Source organism: Malus domestica, chromosome 03 (assembly GCF_042453785.1).
Source record: "Malus domestica chromosome 03, GDT2T_hap1".
Classification (NCBI taxonomy): domain Eukaryota; kingdom Viridiplantae; phylum Streptophyta; class Magnoliopsida; order Rosales; family Rosaceae; genus Malus; species Malus domestica.
The window spans coordinates 37,462,679-37,487,139 of NC_091663.1; the positions used below are offsets into that span (position 1 = coordinate 37,462,679).

The 24,461-nt window shown below is 39.3% G+C and overlaps 2 protein-coding genes across 3 annotated transcripts; both read left to right on the top strand.

Moving 5' to 3' along the window:
• The first annotated feature begins 534 nt into the window (after positions 1–534).
• On the top strand, positions 535–8,034 carry LOC103408142 (vacuolar protein sorting-associated protein 51 homolog). Of its 2 annotated transcripts, none has more exons than XM_017324930.3 (21): positions 535–937; positions 1,429–1,568; positions 1,720–1,774; positions 1,895–2,002; positions 2,102–2,200; positions 2,306–2,383; positions 3,193–3,270; positions 3,605–3,745; positions 4,311–4,411; positions 4,490–4,557; positions 4,741–4,814; positions 4,958–5,024; positions 5,240–5,352; positions 5,840–6,106; positions 6,224–6,340; positions 6,454–6,525; positions 6,655–6,705; positions 6,854–7,081; positions 7,162–7,338; positions 7,509–7,641; positions 7,773–8,034. In XM_017324930.3, exons 1-20 carry the CDS (start codon positions 758–760, stop codon positions 7,626–7,628), a joined length of 2,334 nt encoding a protein of 777 aa, XP_017180419.3. In that variant the 5' UTR covers positions 535–757; the 3' UTR covers positions 7,629–7,641; positions 7,773–8,034. The 2 variants fall into 2 exon arrangements, with proteins under 2 accessions (XP_017180419.3, XP_008345230.3); XM_008347008.4 differs by having other exon boundaries at positions 613–937; positions 7,509–7,669.
• Positions 8,035–8,603: 569 nt separating this feature from the next.
• Positions 8,604–22,821, top strand: LOC103408168 (DNA replication licensing factor MCM7). Its single transcript, XM_029100449.2, has 15 exons — positions 8,604–8,736; positions 8,837–8,904; positions 9,059–9,118; positions 9,241–9,464; positions 9,867–10,050; positions 10,297–10,419; positions 10,558–10,647; positions 10,844–10,986; positions 11,274–11,451; positions 11,864–12,055; positions 12,424–12,596; positions 12,770–12,973; positions 21,081–21,246; positions 21,811–22,032; positions 22,253–22,821. The coding sequence occupies exons 1-15, from the start codon at positions 8,706–8,708 to the stop codon at positions 22,358–22,360; spliced, it is 2,166 nt and encodes a 721-aa protein (XP_028956282.1). The 5' UTR covers positions 8,604–8,705; the 3' UTR covers positions 22,361–22,821.
• Positions 22,822–24,461: the final 1,640 nt, after the last annotated feature.

Sequence of the window (24,461 nt, forward strand, 5' to 3'; positions counted from 1 at the left end):
CACTATTGCTTTTGTCTCAACAACATAAAAACTCACATAACAAAACAAATCAACTTAGTGATCTTCATTTTGGTAACTAGCAATGATCAAATATTTTACTTGTAACATGATTTTAAAATTAGTGATAGTTTTAAATGAAATCTTGTTGCTTATATCTAAACGAGTGATGTATCCAAATAGATACGCAAAGAACAAGAGTCGGGACTCAAATTGATTCCTTAATGTTCCAAATAGTTTTAGAAAAAAAAATAGTGATAGTTATGAGTTGATTGTTTATGAGTGTTCAAAATAGCTCTGATAAGTTAGTGCAAAAAAGAAAAAGTCGTAATTGCAATTACTCTCTCTAATCTTCTTCAAGCCATAGTAAAGCAAATTAATGCTAAAGAGATTCTTTCAAAATTGACTCTTTATGAATTCTAATCTATCACGTCACAGTTTAATTTCAATTTTCATGTAAATCTTAAAATTATAAAATGACAGATAATACACGAAGAGTCTCAATTTTAAATGAATCGCTGAACATTTCTCGAAGATAATTATAGAAGTTGTCATTTCTTAAAAATTTGCAGAGGAGTAATAAAAACTAATAAAAATTCATTACAAAGGTATGTAAGGGTTCAAATAGTCAAAAGGTCTACGTCGTTTAACAAAATCATAACTGTATCCTGTTACAAAATTCCGGTTACATTCCAGCGGCGCCAAATCTCGGATCACAGAGGCTGAAGGTTGAGGAAGAAGAAGAAGAAGAAAAGTAGAAATGGATGTGGACGAGGTGCCGCTGGACGACAAGGCGAAGAGGATGAGGGATCTGCTGTCGAGCTTCTACTCCCCTGACCCTTCGCTGTCGTCTCCCGACTCTAAGTCATCGTCCAAGTACGCCACTCTCGATGCCATCAACTCCACCTCCTTCGATCCCGACCAGTACATGCATCTCCTCGTACGATCTCCAACTCTTATCTTTTACCAAATACATGATTGATTCAGCTGTTTTGTTTACTTAATTTTGGGACATTCGTAATCGTTACTGGTAATTAGGGCAGATTTAAGGTTGAATTGGAAGGCTGTGTCTGGAAATTTATGAATATTTACGTCGTATCGAAGTTTGTAGAGGTGAAAAATGGAATTAGTGGCTGCTCAAAAAAATGTCATCAAGTTGTTTTGAATTGAGCAGGGAATTTTGTGGAGTGGAACGAACCGTTGGTTTTCGTAGCAGAATTGGAGACGGGCATTTGGTTCAGAATTAGGGTAGAGGACTTTGTAGGAATGTTGTTGATTTCATATGGTGATGTATGTTTTCTCCAATAAGTTGATTGTGCGTGATTTGTGGCATTTGTATATTGAATGATCATAATACGCTGATTTTGTTGTCAAATATGAGGCAGAAATTCGAACTTTGAATCAGCATTTAGAGTTTTATGAACTTTGCAGGTACACAAATCAAACTTGGAAGGGCTTCTACAGAGACATGTTCAGATGGCTGCTGAGATAAAGAATCTTGATACTGACTTACAAATGTTAGTATACGAGAACTACAACAAGTTTATTAGCGCGACAGATACTATTAAACAGTAAGTCTTTATTTTTTTTTACTTATATGTCTATATTTACATGTTGACGAAATTTCTGCTACCCACCATATCATTTATCATGTTTCAGCTTGTAGATAATATAACCAAGAGTCTCTTATAATGTTCTGGTCTTGGATAATTTTTCCAACAGGATGAAAAGTAATATTGTGGGGATGGAGGCAAATATGGAACAGCTCCTTGAGAAGGTACGTCCAATTGTTTATACTTTAACTGAGTCTCGCTCAAGCTATGTTTTTGTTTTCAGAGGAAAAAGAAGGAAAAAAGGAGTGTAATAGTAGCTTACTTCACATTGACAATGATTGCAGATAATGTCTGTGCAATCTAGAAGTGATGGGGTCAACACTTCTCTTTCTGAGAAGAGGGAACACATAGAAAAGTTGCATCGCACACGCAACCTTCTTCGTAAAGTTCAGGTTGGCGAGCAATATATGTGTGACTTCATGACACTTCAGTTTTAATTTCAGTGTCTGGCCTTGTGGGTTACATAAATTTTTTTTTTTGTGGAACGGCAGTTCATATATGATCTACCTGCTAGGCTCGGGAAGTGTATCAAATCAGAAGCATATGCTGATGCGGTCAAATTTTATACAGGAGCAATACCAATATTTAAGGTAATTTCTATCTCTTATGATCTTTTGCATTCAGGACCAGAGTTTACCTTTGTGTGGAGTTTTATTTACATTGTATCTTGTTTCTTTGTGGCTGTCCACAATTAGGCATATGGAGACTCCTCATTCCAGGATTGTAAGCGAGCATCTGAAGAAGCTGTGACCATAATTATCAAGAATTTGCAGGTTTATCCTTTTTTCTTTCTCTTTCTTTCCATTTTATAATATGGCGAGACTGGTTTTTCTCTCTACCCATACCTAACAAGAAACAAGTAGATGTCTTATCCTTACTTCCCTTGCAACGTTTCTCTTGGGGGTTCTTGTTAAGTTTCTGCAGTCGAGGTAGTAATTTTTAGTTGGATGGTGTCATAGTTTATATGTTAGGGGCATATAATATATAACTCCATTTGCTTTAATACATGGATAGGCGTTATGCAGTTTTTGGTTGAAGTATTAGCATCAATATTGGTAAGGGATTATGCAGTATGTTAGGATTGTGCCTATATCTTGGACACAGGATTAGTTTTAAGATGTAACATTCAGGTACTGCCATGTAATCTCTTTTCATGAAAGGCCACTGCTTGAAACGTGTGGGAAACATTCCCTTGGATGAATACAATGTTTCAGTAATATGATGCATGTGTCGTCCTAAAATAAGCTCTCCGAGCTCTTGGGATTGCTGTGAGTCATGTGAGTGAGATGTTTATGCTCATGAGTAAGCTGTATCCTATTAGATGAAGTAAAAGTTATGAATCAAGGCATGACATTTTTCACTAGCTATCAAGCTATTTCTTATTAGCCATTTATTGTGTATCTGTGTCATATTACTGTACTTTCTTAAGCATACTTTGACAGAAGAATGGACAGTCACCATCTGAGATGTTGTTAAAGTTAATGTTTAAAATCATAATTTCATGCCGAATAACTTACTGACTGCAACTGGATGTGTGCTGTTGGAAAACTTGTCTTATGATTTTTCAAATTATTCTTTTCAGGGAAAGCTGTTCTCAGATTCTGAATCTATACAAGCAAGAGCTGAGGCTGCTGTGCTTCTTAAGCAATTGGATTTCCCAGTCTGTACTGCACTTTTATTTAAGTTTGCCATTTAGATTACATATTACCGTGTTAACACATCATGGCTTTAACCATAAAAAACGTATTCAATATTATATTGTTACAGTTAAATTGTGTGAACAATACTCACAGGAAATTGGTAGACATTTCAAAAATAGGTTATCCTGTTTTTTTGTTCTTCAAGTCCTAATGTATTTTAAATTTCTTAGTAAGTGAAGGCATGGATGTGGACATTTTTTGTTCACAAGAAGAATCGCAACAAAGAAAATGCATTGAAAAGAAAATTCCAATAATCTTTTTTTCGCCTGATGACATATTGCTTGCATTTGGCAGGTTGACAGCTTAAAGGTGAAGTTGCTTGAGAAGTTGGAACAATCTGTTGCTGGCCTTCAGCTTAAGATAGAAGATATAGGCAATGCTTCACTGGATTCCAATGATCCTTCTACTGACACAGTTCCTGCTACTGCACATGAGGTGAGTATCTGACAGTGGACTAGTGGAGCATCATTTTGGTTTTTCATCTTTGGCAAGTTGTGTGTGACGACTTGAACTGAAAAGAACCCCCAAAAAACTTTGTGTATGAGCATCTAATGGAAATTGTTCTTTCACCTTATGATGTGATATAAGTCAATTTATGATGCAATTTATGTTGCAAAGGCTCTTACTGTTGTTTAGTTATAAAATATAATAACCATTTACATTGGTAAACCAAGTTCTCTCGAGACTGGCTGGTTTTGGCACATCTATGTATGTACCTGATTTGTAGTTAACAATAAACTCACTGCATGAAGTATGCATCTTAAAATTGTTGGAGAGTGATTATTTACACCTTTAAAGATATTAGAACAAAGTGAGAGAAATAGGTTAAATTTAGACGAACATAGTACTTGTACCAAAAGTTTCTATTCAACTTAAATAGGCATTAAGTTTTCCCCCTAGTGCTTCATGATTACTCTCTGCTCGCTCTCCCTCTTTCTCTTCAATGTCTGTAACTTATAACTGCACTGATGAATCACTAACTTATTTGCACTCAATTTAGACTTCTGTTCGTGAGTTTGCGGAGGCTGTCCGTGCTTATCGCGTAATATTTCCTGATTCGGATACGCAACTAACCAAGCTTGCACAAGACTTGGTTGCCGGGTAAGGGAGTTTCTTAATTTAAAATACTTTGTTGTACGGTAGCAGTTTGCTCACGGAATGTAATTGCTGTTTGTTTAGGCACTTCAAAACCACTGAGCAATACATAAAGACAGAAATCTGGTCAGCAGATCTACTAGGAGTTCTTTGTAAGTATGACCAATGTGCTAGTACACCATCCTTAACACTGCTCTACATCTACCCCTCCTTTAACAAATGGAGACTTTAACACTATAAAAATCCATCAATTCATCACCATTTGTTCTATTTTAAGTATTTAGTTGGGTATTGTTATATTATGAGAACTTTAACAAAAGCCCATCTGCATGCAGGGATTATATGGAGAGATGTACTTCTGATGGATGATGTGTTAAATGAGGCTGCTCTCTCCGATTATTCTCTGGAGGTCTCCCTTTTAGTTTTATTTCAATGTATCTTTATAATAAAGTTTGAATTTTTCTTTCACACTCAGGAATCATAGTAGATTTTATTTTCTTGTTACTGTTGAAGGATGGTTTTTAAGCATACAGATTAATCTGTGTTCTTCAGGCTGCTCGGGTTACTGTGAAACTATATGTTAGCAACAAATTTTCTCATCTCCTAAACAACATTTCAGGTTATTATTTCTTAGTTTGTGAGTTATTTGTTCTTAAGTTCTTTTGATTCTTAAACCGTAATCTTGATTCTCAAGCTCAACTAATTAGGGTCAAGATGGATTCTTTTATGCCAACATTTGGCCCTATCCAAGGCCATGTTTTTCTGTTTAAACTTCTATCTTTTTATGCTATCCCTGTGTTGAGTAACTTGAGTTGAATTTGTTTGAACTGGCAGATGCCCTCACAAAAGCCCACACTAGACAGAAGGACAGAGAAGAGTATTCCTTACAAGTTGCTCTGGAGGGCGGAAAAAAGGCAGTGCTCCAAGGCAGCATGGATGTCTTACTGGTAATGTATGAGATACTAAGTAGTCTATGTTATTGCACGTAAACTAAGCTTGCATCAATTTACAGCTTCATCTCTCTTTTGTACCGGATGTACACATGATAGATGATTCCTGTGTTGCCAGTAGAGCTGAAGCTGAAACTGAAACTGTTTATAATTCCTTCTATATAGATATTAATATACATTTCTAGCCTATGATTGTTCGAATGGTAGCGATTTGCTAATGTGTTTTTGGACACACATGCTTCCTGAAGGTCATGGTTGAATGCACTGGCATATGCGGCAGCTATTTTTAATTTGTTTTGGTGTTTTTGGAACATGGGTCTAAACATTTTCCCATTTAAAATTTTTGCATTTCTATAATATATTTTTTTCGTCTCTTGCTGTTAAGTTCATCCTCCTTCTCCCCATTGCAAAATGCAAGGCTATTTTACTAATCAGAAGGGGGAAAAGTGGATGCTTATCTCTTTATTCTATCATTTCATTTCAGGACTTCCGCCAACTTCTAGATGATAATTTGGAACTGCTGGTTAAACTGAAAGACTTGATTGTTGATTGGGTCCAAGAAGGGTTTCAAGACTTCTTCAGGGCACTTGAAGGTCACTTTCTCTTGCTTTCAGGAAAGAATAGCTCAGCCAGTCAAGATCAAGGTTTGACAGAGGGAATACAAGATGACAAAGTTCTGGCTGGGCTTGTCCTCGTGCTGGCCCAAGTTTCTGTTTTCATTGAACAAAATGCCATCCCAAGAATCACCGAGGCAAGTAGCCAACTAATAACAACTATGTTTTGTTCCTTAAAAAATATCAATACCCGAGTTATACTTCTTTCCATGTCCTCAGGGGTTTGTATTGAAGTTTCATATTCTAATTGTCAGGAAATAGCTGCTTCCTTTTCTGGTGGTGGTGTTAGAGGCTATGAATACGGACCTACTTTCATTCCTGGAGAAATCTGTCGGATTTTCCGCTCAGCGGGTGAAAAGTTTCTGCACATTGTAGGGTTATTCAAAATGCATTTTATTCATTGGGCTACCATGATCAAACCACTTTTATCTATTATGCAGACAAAAGTTTGATAACATATAATGTTTTGATCTTCTCTTTTCAGTACATAAATATGAGAACTCAGCGGATATCAGTTCTCTTAAAGAAGAGGTTCACAACACCAAATTGGGTCCAGGTACACTTTTTGTTAGGCAATATTTGAATAATAGGAAGTATATCATTTGCACTAAACTATTAAGAAAGGATTAAACTTACTACCCTGTAAGTACTTTTAATTTGTCTATATTGTTCAACATTTTTGCAGCACAAGGAACCCCGCGAAGTTCATATGTTTGTTGATTTATTTCTTCAAGAGGTCAGTACATAATTTGTTTCCCCCTGCCATTTAATACTCTCTTGGAATAAGAGTCAAGTTGAGAGAACTCGTTTGGTACCTTGTTTGTTAAATCTATTATTTGTTGTCAGCTGCTCTGCACATTTCATTCCTTTCTTTCCTGTGTTAGTTGGAAGCAATTAGAAGTGAAGTTAAGCAGATTTTGCCCCAAGGCATTCGCAGACATCGCCGGGCTGACAGCAACGGAAGCACTGCCTCATCTCGGAGCAACCCATTACGAGAGGAAAAATTAAGTCGGTCAAACACCCAGAGGGCTAGAAGCCAGCTGTTGGAAACCCATCTAGCAAAACTTTTTAAGCAAAAAGTTGAAATATTTACGAAAGTTGATTTTACGCAGGTAATGAACTAGTTGTTGCTTGAACCAGTATTGGTACTGGTATAGGAACAACATGAACTGACTGTGCTTGCAAATTGCAGGAGTCGGTGGTAACGACCTTGGTAAAACTTTGCCTTAAAAGCTTGCAAGAATTTGTCAGACTCCAAACTTTTAATAGGAGCGGATTCCAGCAAATTCAGTTGGATATACAGTTCCTAAGGACTCCTTTAAAGGAAATGGCAGAAGATGAAGCTGCCGTTGACTTTCTGCTGGACGAGGTATATAGAAAATAATCTTGGCTCTCCATCCTGAACCTCGTAACTTCATATAGATTCTCCATCTTAGTTCATATCTATTTTATTGGCCCCAACTTTTGAATGGTTGAGGCCTGAGATCTCCTTCACCTCTCTCCATAAATAATCGGTTTTGACTTATTTCTATCGAGCAGGTGATTGTTGCAGCAGCTGAGCGTTGTCTTGACCCAATTCCTTTAGAGCCCGCCATCTTGGACAAACTTACACAATTGAAGTTGGCTAAGACCAGGGAACAGAAGCCAATCTCTCCGTAGCGATTGTCTTGAGGTACAGAAGATTTTTGCGACCTTTCATTGTATGGTACCATGCTTTATTCTTTAAAACTTGCCTTTAGTTTCTTATTTGATTCTTCGATTTAAGTGAGATGTATTTCTGAAGAGTGATTTTTCTTGTTACAGCTAGTTTGACAGAGGCAAGATGGTTTGGCACTGGAATATCATCCTCCGCATCCGGAAGTGCTTCAAGGCTGCAGTTGAACGGCCCGGAAAATGAAGTATTTTGGTATAGAGTCCATTGTTTTGCCTCCGTTGAGGTTTTGTGAAATTACAAAGAATTCCCTTTGCTTGAAATGACACTCTATTTCCTCCCCATTTTGTACGTGACATGACGGTTTGGTAACCGAATACGACGATGATATCAATAAACACAAATTTCTTTAAATTTGAGACCAATTCTTGAGACCAGAGAATTGTTAGTATGAAACTTTTCCTTGAAGCCTTTTTAGAAGCGCACAAAATTTCCTTGACAAGAGATATAGTGTTCGTTTAGACTGCTTTAAAAATGATTGGGAGTGCTTTTAGAAAAAATGTTTTCGGGTTTCAAAAGCACTTAAAGTGCTTGCCAGAAACACCAATTATGCACTTCTTACGTGACATACTAAAGTGATTTTTCATGATTTACTTGTATTTTTACTAAATTGGTTCCAAAATCATTTTCACTAAAAACACTTTCAGATATTTTAAAACTACTTTCAAATGAACCCATAACTTTCCGGATATTGTTCACTATATAACACAAGGCAAGGCCAAATTGCTTGTAAACAAACACAAGAGTCAAGACAACTCAATTATAAAAAATTATATTCTTTTTGACTCTCATCTCTCTTCAATTAATCTTGAACGGTTGAACCGATTACTTGGAGCTTGGGCCGGCCCTACTAATGGGCCTTCTTTTACGGCCTTGGCCCAGCTCAATGAAAAGAAATTACCCTCCCCTTATTTTCCCGCCAAAACCTTCGCCTGTATCCGTCTTTTGCCGCCAAATCTGAGCTCTCATTTACTTTTCAGTCTGTGTGTCTCTTGCTCTCCCCCTCTCTCCAATTGCCGGCAACCATGAAGGACATCGACTTCAGCGCTGAAAAAGGTCAGTTTTCGTCTACCGATCTCTCTCTCTCTCTCTCTCTCTCTATCCTCCGTCAATACTCGATTTAATATTTGTTATTTTTCATTTTTATTTTTGACAGAGCTCGCCAAGGATTTTCTTTCCAACTTTCCCGATTCGAATGGCGAACCCAAATACATGCGCATCCTTGTGAGTATCCCTCTTCTTCTTTACCACATTTTCTTGTAAGCTTTGATAGTACGGTCTGAAAACCCTAATTTGCCGTTGGATTGAATGCCGGATTCATTTTTTCTGAATTATTTGACTATTCAGCAGCAATATCTAAATGTTTTTTACTTTTCAGCAACAAGTTGCAAACCGCAAATTTCGAGCTATCGAGATTGATATTGAGGACTTGTTTAGTGTGAGTTCCGCCTATGCCTTTTGGGATTTTGTTGCAAAGACCTAATTATTATTATTATTATTATTTGTGAATGAGTTGTTGATTTTCTTATACGAAATCAATTGTTAATTTGTGTTATGCAGTACGCAGAATTGGATGAAGAATTCCGCAATCGAGTTCAAGAAAATACTCGGCGTTATATTGGTATTTTTGCTGATGCTATTGATGAGCTTATGCCGGAGCCCACAGAGGCATTTACAGATGATGATCATGACATACTCATGACTCAAAGGTCTGATGATGGACCAGAGAATATGGATGGTCCGGATCCACACCAGAAGATGCCTCCTGAAATCAAGCGCTACTTGTGAGTTCAAAGCAAAATCCTAATTCCGGTTGTGCTTGTTTGAATGAAATTTCGGTCTAAATGTGTGAATTCACTGAATTGTGTGGTCACACTGATACACCTCCTGTTTCGGGTTTAACTATTGTGTTTAGTAGTTTGTTATTCATGACTCATTAGTAAATGAACGTCGATTTTGTTAAAGGTATTAGCTAGTTTGGTTTGCAGTATATGTTTTGAAAATATGCTGGTACGATGTAAGTTCAACAGAGGTTTATCTCAGATTCATATTGGTAACTTTCTTTTACATCTATTCCATGTCTTCGGTTGTAGTTTATTAATAAGTTTCATATGCTTCAACTTCCATTTGTAGTGAAGCTTTCTATGATGTTTGAATTTACTAGTGTTTTTTCATATGTATTCTAGTGAAGTTTACATAAGAGCATCTTCAAGTGGAAAGGTGAAGCCATATGCAATTAGGGAGGTCAAGGCTTCACATATTGGTCAGCTTGTAAGGATATCAGGTATTGTGACGCGGTGTTCAGATGTTAAGCCATTGATGCAGGTAGCTGTCTATACATGTGAAGAATGTGGTTTTGAGATTTACCAGGTACTTAGACACAATCCTTTTGTTCAGCCATTTGATTGCCACTAAGCCATAATACAGTTTGGGTATTCAGCGTATTTTGAAACATTTGTTGCTAGCTACAAACCCATACATACTCAACATATTTCAAACCTTCTTATTTCTCTCCCTTTTGGAGTATAATTTATTCAATGCCACTGCGCCTATCCTTGTGCCTAGTTTCTTTAAAGCCACTTTTGTTGACTAATGAATTCTTTTTGTGCCTAACAGGAAGTAACTGCCCGAGTCTTTATGCCACTTTTTGAATGCCCATCCAGGCGTTGTATAACAAATAGAACAAAGGGGAACCTTATTCTTCAACTCAGGGCATCAAAGTTCTTGAAATTTCAGGAGGTACCTTATGCCGATTTAGTCACAATTATTTAATAACACGGGGACAGCTGTATTAGAATATGGTTTTGCATTAATTTTTTTCAACAGTAGCGTTTATCATCCTCTTCTGTGATATAGTTAGATGTGGTTCAATTTCAGGCAAAGATACAAGAGTTGTCTGAAGATGTTCCAAAAGGCCATATTCCACGGACAATGACCGTTCACTTCCGGGGTGAACTCACAAGAAAGGTTGAATACTTCTATGTTAATTATCATAAAGTATTTTAAACTTAAATTTACAGTTTTGAATGAATCCCTTGCAATGGGGTAGACAGGGGGGCTTCCGCTTCACATGACTGCAGGAAGCGATGACATCCTGCTTCTACTTAACTGATTATAACTATTTTCTTTGAATTTGCATGCGCCTCTTCCTCAACACCATTAGGTAGCTCCGGGTGATGTTGTGAAACTATCTGGGATTTTTCTTCCTATTCCTTATACTGGTTTCAGAGCAATGCGGGCTGGCTTAGTTGCTGATACTTACTTAGAAGCCATGTCCATCACACATACTAAGAAAAAATATGAAGAGTAAGCCACTATTCCATGTTCAGTACAATTTTGTCATCGGTTTATGCATTTCGTTTATCAGTTCTCAGTCAACAAAATCATCGATACTTGTGTAATTGACTAAATTACTTTTCGTACAAATCTTGTACTATATATTGTTCCCATCTTTTCAACTCTTAACATAGGGTTTATCTGGTGCTTGTGGTACAATTTTTGCTAAACGTATTGTTCTTTTTACTTACATTGATAAACCTCTTTAATTCTTAGGTGAAAAAAAGTGTTGTGTACTAACTTGAGTTATGCCACAGTTATGAACTTATAGGAGATGAGGAAGAACAAGTTGCACGTTTGGCTGAGGATGGTAACATATATGAAAAGCTGGCTCGATCTTTGGCACCTGAAATATACGGGCATGAAGATATCAAAAAGGCTCTGCTTCTGCTCCTAGTGGGCGCTCCTCACAGGAAACTAAAAGATGGAATGAAGGTAAGTTCTCAATGTTACCAGATGCCATCTGACTCAATTACACATTGTTAAATTGAATTTTGCTTATCCTTCTGAGAATTTTTATTCACAAGATTATGGGTATCATTTGGATGTATCCTCTACATTGAAGTGAAAGATCAGCAGTCTTCCCTTCTTCCTTCCCTCTATTGCAGCTTCCTGACCTGGCACTTACATGTCCTGGTCACTGGTTAATGGTTATGTCAATTAAGTTTCAGTTTGCAATTTGTCTCCTTCCTTTATAAGATGGGATTCCCAAGCCAAATGTTCTATTTTTAGGATAATTTCCAAAGCTCATATCATGTCTGTGATAAAGTAGACCAGTCATAGCATGTTTTATCATTTGCACGATAGGACCACAAGAGTTCATAATACATTCTCCTTCCAAATGCAGATTAGAGGAGATTTACATATTTGTCTGATGGGTGATCCTGGAGTTGCAAAGAGCCAGCTTCTCAAACACATAATTAATGTAGCACCCAGGGGAGTATATACAACTGGCAAAGGAAGCAGTGGAGTTGGTCTAACTGCTGCTGTTCAGAAAGATCCCGTCACAAATGAAATGGTCCTGGAAGGAGGAGCATTGGTGAGATACAAATGCTCCTTTCAGTTATATATATATATATATGTTTATTTTTCCATGTTGTATGAGTGGAAGAGGATACAAAATTACAAACCAGTAAATACTTGCCAAATAAATGCATAATACTCGAGAGTTCTTAATGTTAAACTTTTATTGCATCATACCAGTGTGTGCCTTTGATGCAGAAGCAATAGCTAGAAAGTGAAGAGGGGAAGTAAAACCTAACCAGTTTTCAGGAGTCAATCCATAACCAATTCACTGTATAATCCCTAATTAGATCAGACTCCCCATAGTTCTCTATTAGGCTTTCTTTATGATTATTTTTTGTGTGTTTCTGGATGTTGAATTGTGGAAGTATTAACTCATTTCAGGTGCTAGCGGATATGGGAATATGTGCTATTGACGAGTTTGATAAGATGGATGAATTAGATCGTACAGCCATACATGAAGTTATGGAGCAGCAGACTGTCAGCATTGCCAAGGCTGGGATCACTACGTCCTTGAATGCAAGAACTGCTGTTCTTGCTGCAGCTAATCCAGCATGGTAAAAATCTTTCTACTTATTTTTAATCTGGTTCATATAGGGCATTACTCCTTGTCACTTCTCTTCTAAATCATATTGCTCTAATTATGTGGTGCCTTTTCCACTGCTGGAAGCTAACCTTCTGTGTAAAATCTCTGCAAACTCTTACTGTAGTTTTATATATATTCTTGAAGGGGGAGATATGACCTACGTAGAACTCCTGCTGAAAACATTAATCTTCCACCGGCCCTTTTGTCAAGATTTGATCTTTTATGGTTAATCCTGGATCGAGCAGATATGGATAGTGATCTTGAGATGGCTAGGCATGTTGTCTATGTTCATCAGAATAAAGAATCTCCGGCTCTTGGTTTCACTCCACTTGAGCCATCTGTTATTCGGTAAATTTCTCATCACTTTTACCATGGAAAGCTCAGTAGTACCGATTTTGGGATCTTCTCTTTTGTTTTAGTCTTTCTATTGATCACAACTCCGCCTATGTCTTACATGGCCGGTCCCAAGCCCGGATAAAGGAGGAGGGGGAGGGCGTCAGGTAGTCGACAGCCGGCACTCCATGATCACGTCGAATCCTTATGAAAATGAATCCAGAACAAAATCGCGCTAAAGCTAGGGCGTCACCCGTAAGTGGCGCGCTGTGTGGCCCGAGCACAGTGATAAGTGAGCAAGGGTCGCTGTATCTCCATCGGCACCCGGATGCAGTGTTAAATGAGCAAGGGGGCCATAGAAACTTCTTTTCGAACGACTCCACTCAAAGTTGTTTGGGAGCATATGCTCCTATCAACTTTACCCGGGACACACAAAAGAAGTACTTTGATCCTATTAGACGGGGGAGGGTGAAGAAGCTAGGACAGAAGGGTAGAGTTCAAGAGAGCAAAATGCGTTTAGGAACGTGGAATATAGGAACCTTAACGGGAAAATCTATGGAAGTAGTGGAAGTTATGGTGAGGAGAAGGATAAATATTATGTGCCTACAAGAAACTAAGTGGGTTGGTAGTAAGGCAAAGGATCTAGAAAACTCAGGGTTTAAACTTTGGTATTCGGGCACAAATAGAACGAGAAACGGTGTTGGCATCATCGTGGACAAGACCTTGGTACAAGATGTTGTAGATATCAAGAGGGTAGGAGATAGAATCATGGCAATCAAGATTGTAATAGGACAAGAACTTATCAATGTGATTAGTGCGTACGCACCTCAAGTAGGGTTGGATACGAGTTCGAAGGAGAAATTTTGGGAAGATCTTGGAGACTTGGTGCAAGGAATTGCTCAGACGGAGAAGTTATTTATAGGAGGAGATTTAAATGGACACGTGGGCAGGGAGACAGGCAACTATGGAGGTTTTCATGGTGGCCATGGTTTTGGGGAGAGAAACGAGGATGGGGAAGCTATCTTGGATTTTGCAATGGCATATGATCTCTTCTTAGCCAACACCTTCTTTAAGAAGAGAGAAGAACATGTGATCACCTACAAGAGTGGGTCGTCAAAAACACAAATAGATTTTCTTCTAATGAGGAAAGGGGATCGTATAACTTGTAAGGATTGCAAAGTTATACCAGGAGAGAGCGTGGCTAATCAACATCGCTTGTTGGTGATGGATGTACATATCAAAAGAGTAAGACAAAAGAACAAGACTTGGAAGTGCCCAAGAACTAGATGGTGGAATCTAAAAGAAGAAAAACAAGCCATTTTCAAAGAGAAGGTAATCACCCAATGTGTGTGGGATAGAGAGGGGGAAGCTAGCCAAATGTGGGATTCCATGGCTAGTTGTATCCGAAAAGTAGCAAAAGAGGTATTAGGAGAGTCCAAGGGCTTTGCCCCACACCAAAAGGAATCTTGGTGGTGGAATGAGGAGGTACAAACAAAGGTGAAGGCTAAGAAGGAATGTTGTAAAGCCTTATACAAGGAGAGGACCGATGAAAATGGTGAAAGGTATAGAAAAGCGAAGCAAGAGGCGAAGAAAGCTGTCAGAGAAGCTAAGTTAGCGGCTTACGACGATATGTATAAACGACTAGATACCAAAGAAGGAGAGTTGGATATCTATAAACTAGCTAGAGCAAGGGAAAAGAAGACAAGGGACCTAAACCAAGTGAGGTGCATCAAGGATGAGGATGGAAAGGTTCTTGCTACAGAGAACGCGGTTAAAGACAGATGGAGAGGTTATTTTCATAATCTTTTCAATGAAGGACATGAAAGGAGTGCTTCTTTAGGGGAGTTGAGTAACTCAGAAGAGTGTAGAAACTACTCATTTTATCGTCGAATCCGGAAGGAAGAAGTGGTTGTAGCTTTGAAGAAGATGAAGCATAGAAAAGCAATAGGCCCAGACGATATACCAATCGAAGTGTGGAAAGTTTTGGGAGAGACAGGTATAACATGGCTCACTGACCTTTTCAATAGGATTTTGAAAACGAAGAAGATGCCAAATGAGTGGCGAACGAGCACTTTGGTGCCTATCTACAAGAATAAGGTCGACGTACAAAATTGCATGAACTATAGGGGTATTAAGCTAATGAGTCATACAATGAAGCTCTGGGAGAGAGTCATTGAGCATAGATTGAGGCAAGAGACACGGGTTTTGGACAACCAATTCGGGTTCATGCCAGGGCGCTCAACCATGGAGGCAATCTATCTCTTACGAAGATTGATGGAAAGATATAGAGATGGGAAAAAGGATTTACACATGGTCTTTATAGATTTGGAAAAAGCGTATGATAGGGTCCCAAGAGACATTCTTTGGAGGATTTTAGAGAAGAAAGGAGTACGAGTAGCATATATCCAAGCTATAAAGGATATGTATGAAGGAGCAAAGACTGCCGTAAGAACTCATGAAGGACAAACCGAAAGCTTTCCCATAACTGTAGGATTACATCAAGGCTCATCCTTAAGTCCTTACCTTTTTGCGTTGGTAATGGATGAGTTAACAGGACATATTCAAGATGATATTCCTTGGTGTATGCTTTTCGCAGACGATATAGTGTTGATAGATGAAACTCAGGAAGGGGTAAATGCAAAGCTTAACCTTTGGAGAGAAGTGTTGGAATCTAAAGGTCTTCGCCTAAGCCGATCAAAGACAGAATATATGGAGTGCAAGTTCAGTGCAAATGGAGGCCAAAACGAGTTAGGGGTGAGGATCGGAGATCAAGAAATACCAAAGAGCGACCGTTTTCGTTACCTAGGATCTATCTTGCAAAAGAACGGAGAATTAGATGGAGATCTCAACCATAGAATACAAGCTGGATGGATGAAGTGGAAGAGTGCATCCGGCGTGTTGTGTGACCGCCGTATGCCACTGAAGCTCAAGGGAAAATTTTATAGGACGGCAATAAGGCCGGCGATGCTGTATGGCACAGAATGTTGGGCGGTGAAACATCAACACGTACACAAAATGGGTGTAGCGGAGATGAGGATGCTTCGTTGGATGTGTGGGCACACGAGAAAGGATAAGATTAGGAATGAGGATATCCGGGGTAAAGTAGGAGTAGCCGAAATTGAAGGAAAGATGAGAGAAAATCGGTTACGGTGGTTTGGACATGTGCAAAGAAGCCCTACTGACGCTCCGATTAGAAGATGCGACTATGGGACAGAGGTTCAGGGCCGAAGGGGTAGAGGAAGACCTAGGAAAACTTTGGAAGAGATTCTAAGAAAAGACTTAGAGTACTTGGATCTAACGAAGGACATGACACAGGATCGAGCACAATGGCGTTCTAAGATTCATATAGCCGATCCCACTCAGTGACTTGGATTTTCCAAGTCTCCAACCAAGAAGTTTTCCTCACTCGGGAAATTAAGGGAACACTACCCCAACCTACATGCTCCACTCAGAAAGCTTCAACATACAAGCTTCAACAAAAGAAAATTCAAAGAACTTAGCGAAGAAGGCTTTGGTGTATTTAACACAATACGTTGAAATGAAGGAAAGCTTATTTATTGATATCCCCGATAAGCTACAAATATGTACATATACATGAGTCAAAATAAACACACAAGAGGGAGCCTTCACAAAGGTTGCTTAGGAGAAGTCTCAGCAGTCGGTAGAGCCCCAGAAAGAGAAGGCACCGGAGGGGGATCATTTGGAGCCTCAGTACTGGACAGAACCCTAGGAGGAGGAGGCATCAGAGGTTGATCATTTGGAGCTTCATTACGCGGTACAGCCCCAGAAGACGAAGGCAATAAATGCCTTTGGAACAAACCCACAAATCTCTGATGATCAAGTAAAACCTGACCATCAGTTTCCTTCATCTGGTCAAGCTTCCTCTTCATGTTTGTAGCATAGTCATGTGCGAGCCGGTGCAACTGTTTATTCTCATGCTTGAGCCCTCTAATCTCCTGTTTAAGACTCATCACTTCAGCCGCCAATGATTCAACTTGGCGGGTTCGAGCAAATAGGCGTTGGGCCATATTAGACACAGAACCTGCACACTGAACACTGAGAGCCAGCGAATCCTTAACAGCTAACTCATCAGACCGTTTGGAAAGTAGTCTGTTATCTTTGGGAGTGAGAAGGTTCCTGGCCACCACCGCAGCGGTCATATCATTCTTCATCACGGAATCCCCAACGGTAAGAGGACCAGTTGGGGAGACGAAGGATGGGCGCCATATGTTGTCTGGAGAAGGCGGGGCTGCCTCTTCAACAAGGTTCAAGTCAAAACGACGGTCGGAGGGGCCAGACATTTTCAAAGGTGTTGAAGAGAGAAGAGGTCGGACAAATCAAGATATTAGAAGTGCAAGAATGAAGCTTCTACTGGTGGAGATTCAAGTGTGCTTTGGAACTTAATGCCAGCCTCTATAAAAATCTGCACTCGACGGAGCTTCAGAAATCAAAGAGGCGCCTGCTCAGAAATCGAAGAGGCGTTTGCTTTCTCAAAAGTTGGGCTGCTTAGAGATCACGAGGGTTGATCTCAGAAATCGAAGAGCCGTTTGCTTTCTCAAAAGTTGGGCTGCTCAAAGACCACGAAGGCCGATCTCAGAAATCGAAGAGGCGCTCGCTTTCTCAAAAGCTGGGCTCCCTAGAGACCACGAGGGCCGATCTCAGAAATCGAAGAGGCACCTACTTTTCCAGCCTTGTCAGCACCTGTCACACGCACACTCAGCTTTGCGGAAATTATGGGCATTCTGTCAAAGACTTCTGGGGAAGTAGAAAACACATGAATCTTACTGTTCAATCACCCACTTCCCTGTGTGTCAACCTCTGTGCTTCGTGGCAAGGTAGACTAGCAAACATGCCCAACCTTTACTCACATTCGAGAAAACACTCCCAACAAGATTGCTTGCTCCAAAATCGAAAAGGCACCACCCTCCGAATCTCGAGAGCCACTCTCCCAACATGATTACTTTCTCAAAAATCGAAGAGACACTGCTCCCCGAATCTCGAGAGCCAGACCCCCAGCATGATTGCTTTCTCAAAAATCGGTGAGGCACCGTTCTCCGAATCAATCGAAGAGGCGCTCGCTTTCTCAAAAGCTGGGCTGCTCAGAGACCACGAGGGCCGATCTCAGAAATCGAAGAGGCACCTACTTTTCTAGCCTTGTCAGCACCTGTCACACGCACACTCAGCTTTGCAGAAATTATGGGCATTTTGTCGAAGACTTCTGGTGAAGTAGAAAGCACATGAATCTTACTGTTCAATCACCCACTTCCCACACGCAACAATAACTCATGGGTACCACAGATCACTTTGCCAAAGTTCTCTGCCAAAGTTGAGCACGTGAAGCTTGCAGCTCCCACTACATCGCTCTGACCAAGAAAGGTAAAAGAATAGCAAAGAAACAGCACTAACAAAGTTTAGACACATAAATTTTGAAGGTCTAGCTACCATATTATTACCCACAAGGGTAAAGGAACAGTACCACTGCTGGATAATTGGAAAGTCCCTGTGTGTCAACCTCTGTGCTTCGTGGCAAGGTAGACTAGCAAACATGCCCAACCTTTACTCACATTCGAGAAAACAGTCCCAACAAGATTGCTTGCTCCAAAATCGAAGAGGCACCGTCTTCCGAATCTCGAGAGCCAGACTCCCAACATGACTACTTTCTCAAAATCGAAGAGAGGGTAAAGGAACAGTACCATTGCTGGATAATTGGAAAGTCCCTGTGTGTCAACCTTTGTGCTTCGTGGCAAGGTAGACTAGCAAACATGTCCAACCTTTACTCACATTCGAGACAACACTCCCAACAAGATTGCTTGCTCCAAAATCGAAGAGGCACCGCCTTCCGAATCTCGAGAGCCAGACTCCCAACATGATTACTTCCTCAAAAATCGAAGAGACACTGCTCTCCGAATCTCGAGAGTCAGACCCCCAGCATGATTGCTTTCTCAAAAATCGAAGAGGCATCGTTCTCCGAATCTCGAGAGCCAGATACCACAGACCACTTTTTCAAAGTGCTCTGACAGAGTTAAAACATGTGAAACTGGCAGCTTCCACTACCGTGCTATGACCAAGCAGGGTAAAGGAATAGCATTACTACTTGTTGTTAGGGAGACTCCTATATATGTCGACCTCCATCCCCAACGGACAGGCAGACCTGCAAAAATGCTCAACCCTTCATCATATCTGAGAGGGCACTCCCAACAAAGCCTTTTGAAATATTCAGCTTTCTTTCCCCCCGATAATACCTCTGCAAACAAGCTATACTAGAGCAAGAATATCTCATCATCAGGGTTAAAAGCAAGAGTATCCCATATCATGCTTTTTCCCTGTTTTTTCTTTTGGCCTTGTTTTTACCTGCAAGACAAGGAGAAAGAGAGCAATCAGTCAGTACTTGGAATCAAGCTTCCAGCCAGGAACTGACTGCCTGGAACCCCTTACCTGATTACTTACCTGGCATTGCTCTCGAGTACTCATCTTCATCATCTTATGTTTCCAGGGAAGATTCCGCATCTGCTCGAGGAACAGATAGGGCAAGTGCGAAGGATACAAGGAAGCATGTGGAGACAAGCGTAACAGCACACGTGCCGATACATCCATTACTCTGTCAAAAGCAAAAGTATCCCATATCAGCAGGGTGGAACGTACTCTAGATTTGATGGACTTGTTTTGACCCTCAAATTCTTCAGTCGGCCTTATACTCTGGAGGAAACCAGAAAACCCTCCAGCTCAGTTCAAGAATAAGCCTGTGGAAAGTTACTTCTTCAAAAGCAAAAGTATCTCATATCATCTCTTCTCATTTTTCTTCTCTTTATCCTTCATGCTGCTGCAAGATGGGGAGAAGGTGAACAATCAGTCGGAGCTCTGATTGCTTACCTTGTCTGTCACCTCTTTCAGCAGACCCCCTAGCTCGGCGACTTGGGGGACTCCTACTACATGGTTTGTATCGCGCTTGACCAAGCCTGAAACTACAAGTAAGCTTCAAGTGAAATTGATACATTACCTTGTGCATCTCCACCAGTTAAAGATACCACCCCTGGATGGAGGAAGAGTACTTCCAGAGAAGATGCCACATCTACCTATGAGACAGATAAGGCAAGTCAAGACGACACCACACTCCGATACTTAGAAGTTTCGTGATTACGAGATCATTATCCCATAATATTTCCTAATGTCATTTGTACTAAATCATTCACTCGTACTCACTAAAGGAGAGCTTGAACCTATGTACTTGTGTAAACCCTTCACAATTAATGAGAACTCTTCTATTCCGTGGGCGTAGCCAATCTGGGTGAACCACGTACATCTTGTGTTTGCTTTCCTATCTCTATCCATTTATATACTTATCCACACTAATGACCGGAGCAATCTAGCGAAGATCACAAAAAGCGACCGTTTTCGTTACCTAGGATCTATCTTGCAAGAGAACGGAGAATTAGATGGAGATCTCAACCATAGAATACGAGCTGGATGGAAAGAGTGCATCCGGCGTGTTGTGTGACCGTCGTAGGCCACTGAAGCTCAAGGGAAAATTTTATAGGACGGCAATAAGGCCAGCGATGTTGTATGGCAGAGAATGTTGGGTGGTGAAGCATCAACACGTACACAAAATGGGTGTAGCGGAGATGAGGATGCTTCGTGGGATGTGTGGGCACACGAGAAAGGATAAGATTGGGAATGAGGATATCCGAGGTAAAGTAGGAGTAGCCGAAATTGTAGGAAAGATGAGAGAAAATCGGCTCTGGTGATTTGGACATGTGCAAAGAAGGCCGACTGACGGTCCGGTTCGAAGATGTGACTACGGGACAGAGGTTCAGGGCCGAAGGGGTAGAGGAAGACCTAGGAAAACTTTGGAAGAGACTCTAAGAAAAGACTTAGAGTACTTGGATCTAACGGAGGGCATGACACAAAACCGAGCGCAATGGCGTTCTAGGATTCATATAGCCGACCCCACTTAGTGGGAAAAGGCTTTGTTGTTGTTGTTTTCTATTGATCACTTTTCCATGCAAACGAGTATGATTTTTCTGTATAGAACTTGTAATTTGTAAAGCTACTTAAATCCTTGTTTTCAAGTCTGCTGATTAGTGGTACTTTCTGATAAGATCCTTTCTTTTATGATTTTTTTCAGGGCATATATTTCTGCAGTGAGAAGATTGTCTCCTTCAGTCCCACAGGAACTTGAGGAGTATATTGCTAGTGCCTACTCTAGCATTCGGCAAGAAGAAGCTAAATCGAATGCACCCCATTCCTATACAACTGTGAGAACTCTGCTCAGCATTCTTCGAATATCAGCTGTAAGTCCTGCCTTTCATTTTTTCATTTAAATAAATGTGGTTCCGCAAATATATGCTGTGTATCACAATAGAATGAGATGGCAAGAAATGATACAACAATATATACAGAGCATCAAAGTTGACTGAGGTGGCAAAATTGATGGTTTCAAGCCACCTACATAGGCATAGGGTTTGGGTTCTGCCATCTTCATCAGGCAGAGGGAAAGCCACCCAATTTAAGAGTGTTACGACCTAAATGGTGCGTATTTAAGCGGAACCTTTCTGTGTATGGAGTGGGTCAGATGTTTAGGTTGGAATTGTAAAAAGGTAATATGTAGCAGTATTGTTTGTACCATCTTTTACCCATTTTATGGGTTGCTCAAGAAACTGCGTCCATAAGTAGAGGAAGAATTATCTAGCATGGAAATCTAGTATGCTTTTTTGGGTATTATAGATAAATAGATTTTCTTGGTTTGTTGGATGGGTTACTCGGAAATGCTCATCTGAAGAAGGAAGCAATAGATGTTTATACTTTACAGGGTGTGTTGATCACGCAACAGACAAACTAACTTCTTTTGCTTACAGGCAATAGCAAGACTCCGACATTCTGAAACTGTGGCTCAATCTGATGTGGATGAGGCATTAAGGCTGATGCATATGTCGAAGTTCTCTTTGTACTCAGATGATCGCCAGAAATCTGGTCTGGATCCTATTGGAGATATCTATTCAATTTTGCGAGATGAGTCTGAGACGACGGGCAAGCAGGATGTGAGCTATGCACATGCACTAAATCTGATTTCTAGGAAGGTTAGTTTTTGCAACTCAACTTTAAGCATCTTGTGAACGATGTTCAGATAAATAATTGAATGCCAACCTATATAAGTGGATCTAATGCAAATCCAACTGCACTGCTTATCATGTCAAACAACTAGTACAAAACTTGAAAGTGATAAATATAATTATATAATCATGTTCGAACTTCTATCTATTTTGTCTTAAGCCTTGTGGAATGTTTGCTTTTGAACAGGGATACAGTGAAGCCCAACTGAAACAATGTTTAGAGGAATACGCAAACATAAATGTGTGGCAGATTAATCCCATTTCTTTTGACATCCGATTCATTGATGCCATTTGAAATATCAGTGAGTGGGAAGCCACTCAACTATGGAAATAACATGTTTCTATTGAAGGTCGTTTCGAGCTTTTCTTGGGAGTACATCATTGGTTGCTTCATCAACCGCAGCAGCGCCATCTGCCAAGATTTGTCTACATTTTACCTTGCTGAACCTAGGTTCCATTTACTCTTTTGTTGTAGCTCGGACTCTGTTTGGAGCTTAGCTTGAGTAGATAAGATTATTAGGAAAACTAACGAAAAGTCTAAAAAAATTTATCTTTTAACGAAAAACCCTTTTTAAAGGTATAGTGAATAGTGCCAGTTAAAGGTAAAAATGTGATTTTTCGTTAAAAGTGAATAGTACCAAGAGTGTTTTGTTAAAATTTTCAAGATTATTCGACATGGCATGCCATCATTGCAGAACTGTATTGGGAGTCTGATGAGATCAGTTAGCTGAAATGAATGGAGCTGAAATTGTACTACGTTTGTATTTTGATATTGATCTATTAGGATTTTTTTCTTTCTTTTATGTTTCGTAAATTGCAAATACAATGCGCATACATGAGATTTGCCTACTCTCGTTGTTCACACGTATAGATCTTAATAGATATTAAGTAGGATTAGTAATCCCTAAGCAATTGAAGGATTTAGTGATAGACGACAGGGTTTGTCATGCACAGGTTGGATGTGAAAAATGAGGTATCAACCGTGCGCATTGATGAGATTACAAGTTTAAATTTTGATATCAGAAGAGGTATCAACTTCGAATTTCTAATTACTATCTCCCAGCTGATGAAAAAAAGGATAATTATTGCATTTTCCTTAAATAAGCTTATTTATCCACTTATAACATATATTCATCATAAATATTTCATAATCGAAACTATTCAATCTCTTAATTGTTTTTTGAAAATCAACTTTGAAAAAAATCATTCAAAACAAACATCGTTTAATCATTCAAATGTTCAACGATGTAGATACCAAATAGCATATTTATGATGAACTGTTGATTTATTTAATATATTTAGATGATTAAACGATTCCGATGTGAATGATTTTTTGTTGAAATGATCTTCAAATGAAGATTAAGAGATTGAATGGTTTCAATTACAAATTTTTTACTGTGAAAATACATTATACAATGGGGGAATGAGTTCATTACGTAAGGTGGGGATGCAAAAAAATCACATTAACTGAATTTTAACCAGAATGTTGTCTGTGTATTTCTCTTTTTGGTATTATCTCATTTTTCCTTTCGAAGAAAAAATAACTGGAATGTAAAATAAAAACAGAAAAGTACTTTTCCTGTTTGAGAAAATAAAAAATAAAAAAATTGAGAGCGCACATACCGAAATTGTCCACCATTTGATCATTCTGTTAAAAACTCTTTAGGCAATTTTTAAGGCTTCGTAACTTAATCGATTCTTAACCAAATTCAACCTATAATATATCAAAATAAAGATAAGAAAGTGTAGAACAAGGTTATATATTTGGAAGCCCAATGATTGCTGGCGATGGCCGGAAAATAGCCTGAAAGATGACTGGTCCGCGGGAAAACTGGAAAACTCGCCGGAAACTAGGTAAACTTTAAACGTTCATAACTTCTTCAATACTCAATGAAATCGAGTGATTCAAAAACAAAAAACATACTTCTTGACGAGAAGAAGAGAATTTCATCTTTCTTGACTTCTAACTCTCTATGGTTTGGTTGGAAAACTGCTCGAAAATGGGTAGCCATTTTCGAGCCATTGTCCGACCAAACCACAGGGAGTTAGCCTTCGAAAAAGGTATCATTCTCTTCGTCTCATTATAAAATATGATTTTCGTTTTTGAATCACTCGATTTTGTTGGGTATTGAAGAAATTATGAACGTTTAAAGTTTACTAGTTTCCGACAAGTTTTCCATCCGCGAACCAATCATCTTTCAGGCTATCTTCATTTTCATATATTATGGGTTGAATTTAGTTAAGAAACGATTGAGTTACAAAGTTTTGAAAATTGCCCAAAAAGTTTCTCAGAAACCATTTATATTGATCATGCAAATCTTAGAAACTATTTTGTATAATAACTCAAAGAAATAAAAACAGAAAAGTACTTTTTCCCGAGAGAGAAAATAAAAAAT

Excerpts from the sequence above, each read along its gene's own strand:
- LOC103408142 (XM_017324930.3), top strand. The coding sequence starts at position 758 with ATGGATGTGGACGAGGTGCCGCTGGACGACAAGGCGAAGAGGATGAGG. Across the intron at positions 2,384-3,192 it reads TAATTATCAAGAATTTGCAG|GGAAAGCTGTTCTCAGATTC; the intron begins GTTTATCCTTTT and ends TATTCTTTTCAG. Across the intron at positions 3,271-3,604 it reads TTAAGCAATTGGATTTCCCA|GTTGACAGCTTAAAGGTGAA; the intron begins GTCTGTACTGCA and ends TGCATTTGGCAG.
- LOC103408168 (XM_029100449.2), top strand. The coding sequence starts at position 8,706 with ATGAAGGACATCGACTTCAGCGCTGAAAAAG. Across the intron at positions 10,051-10,296 it reads GTGGTTTTGAGATTTACCAG|GAAGTAACTGCCCGAGTCTT; the intron begins GTACTTAGACAC and ends TGTGCCTAACAG. Across the intron at positions 11,452-11,863 it reads AACTAAAAGATGGAATGAAG|ATTAGAGGAGATTTACATAT; the intron begins GTAAGTTCTCAA and ends TTCCAAATGCAG.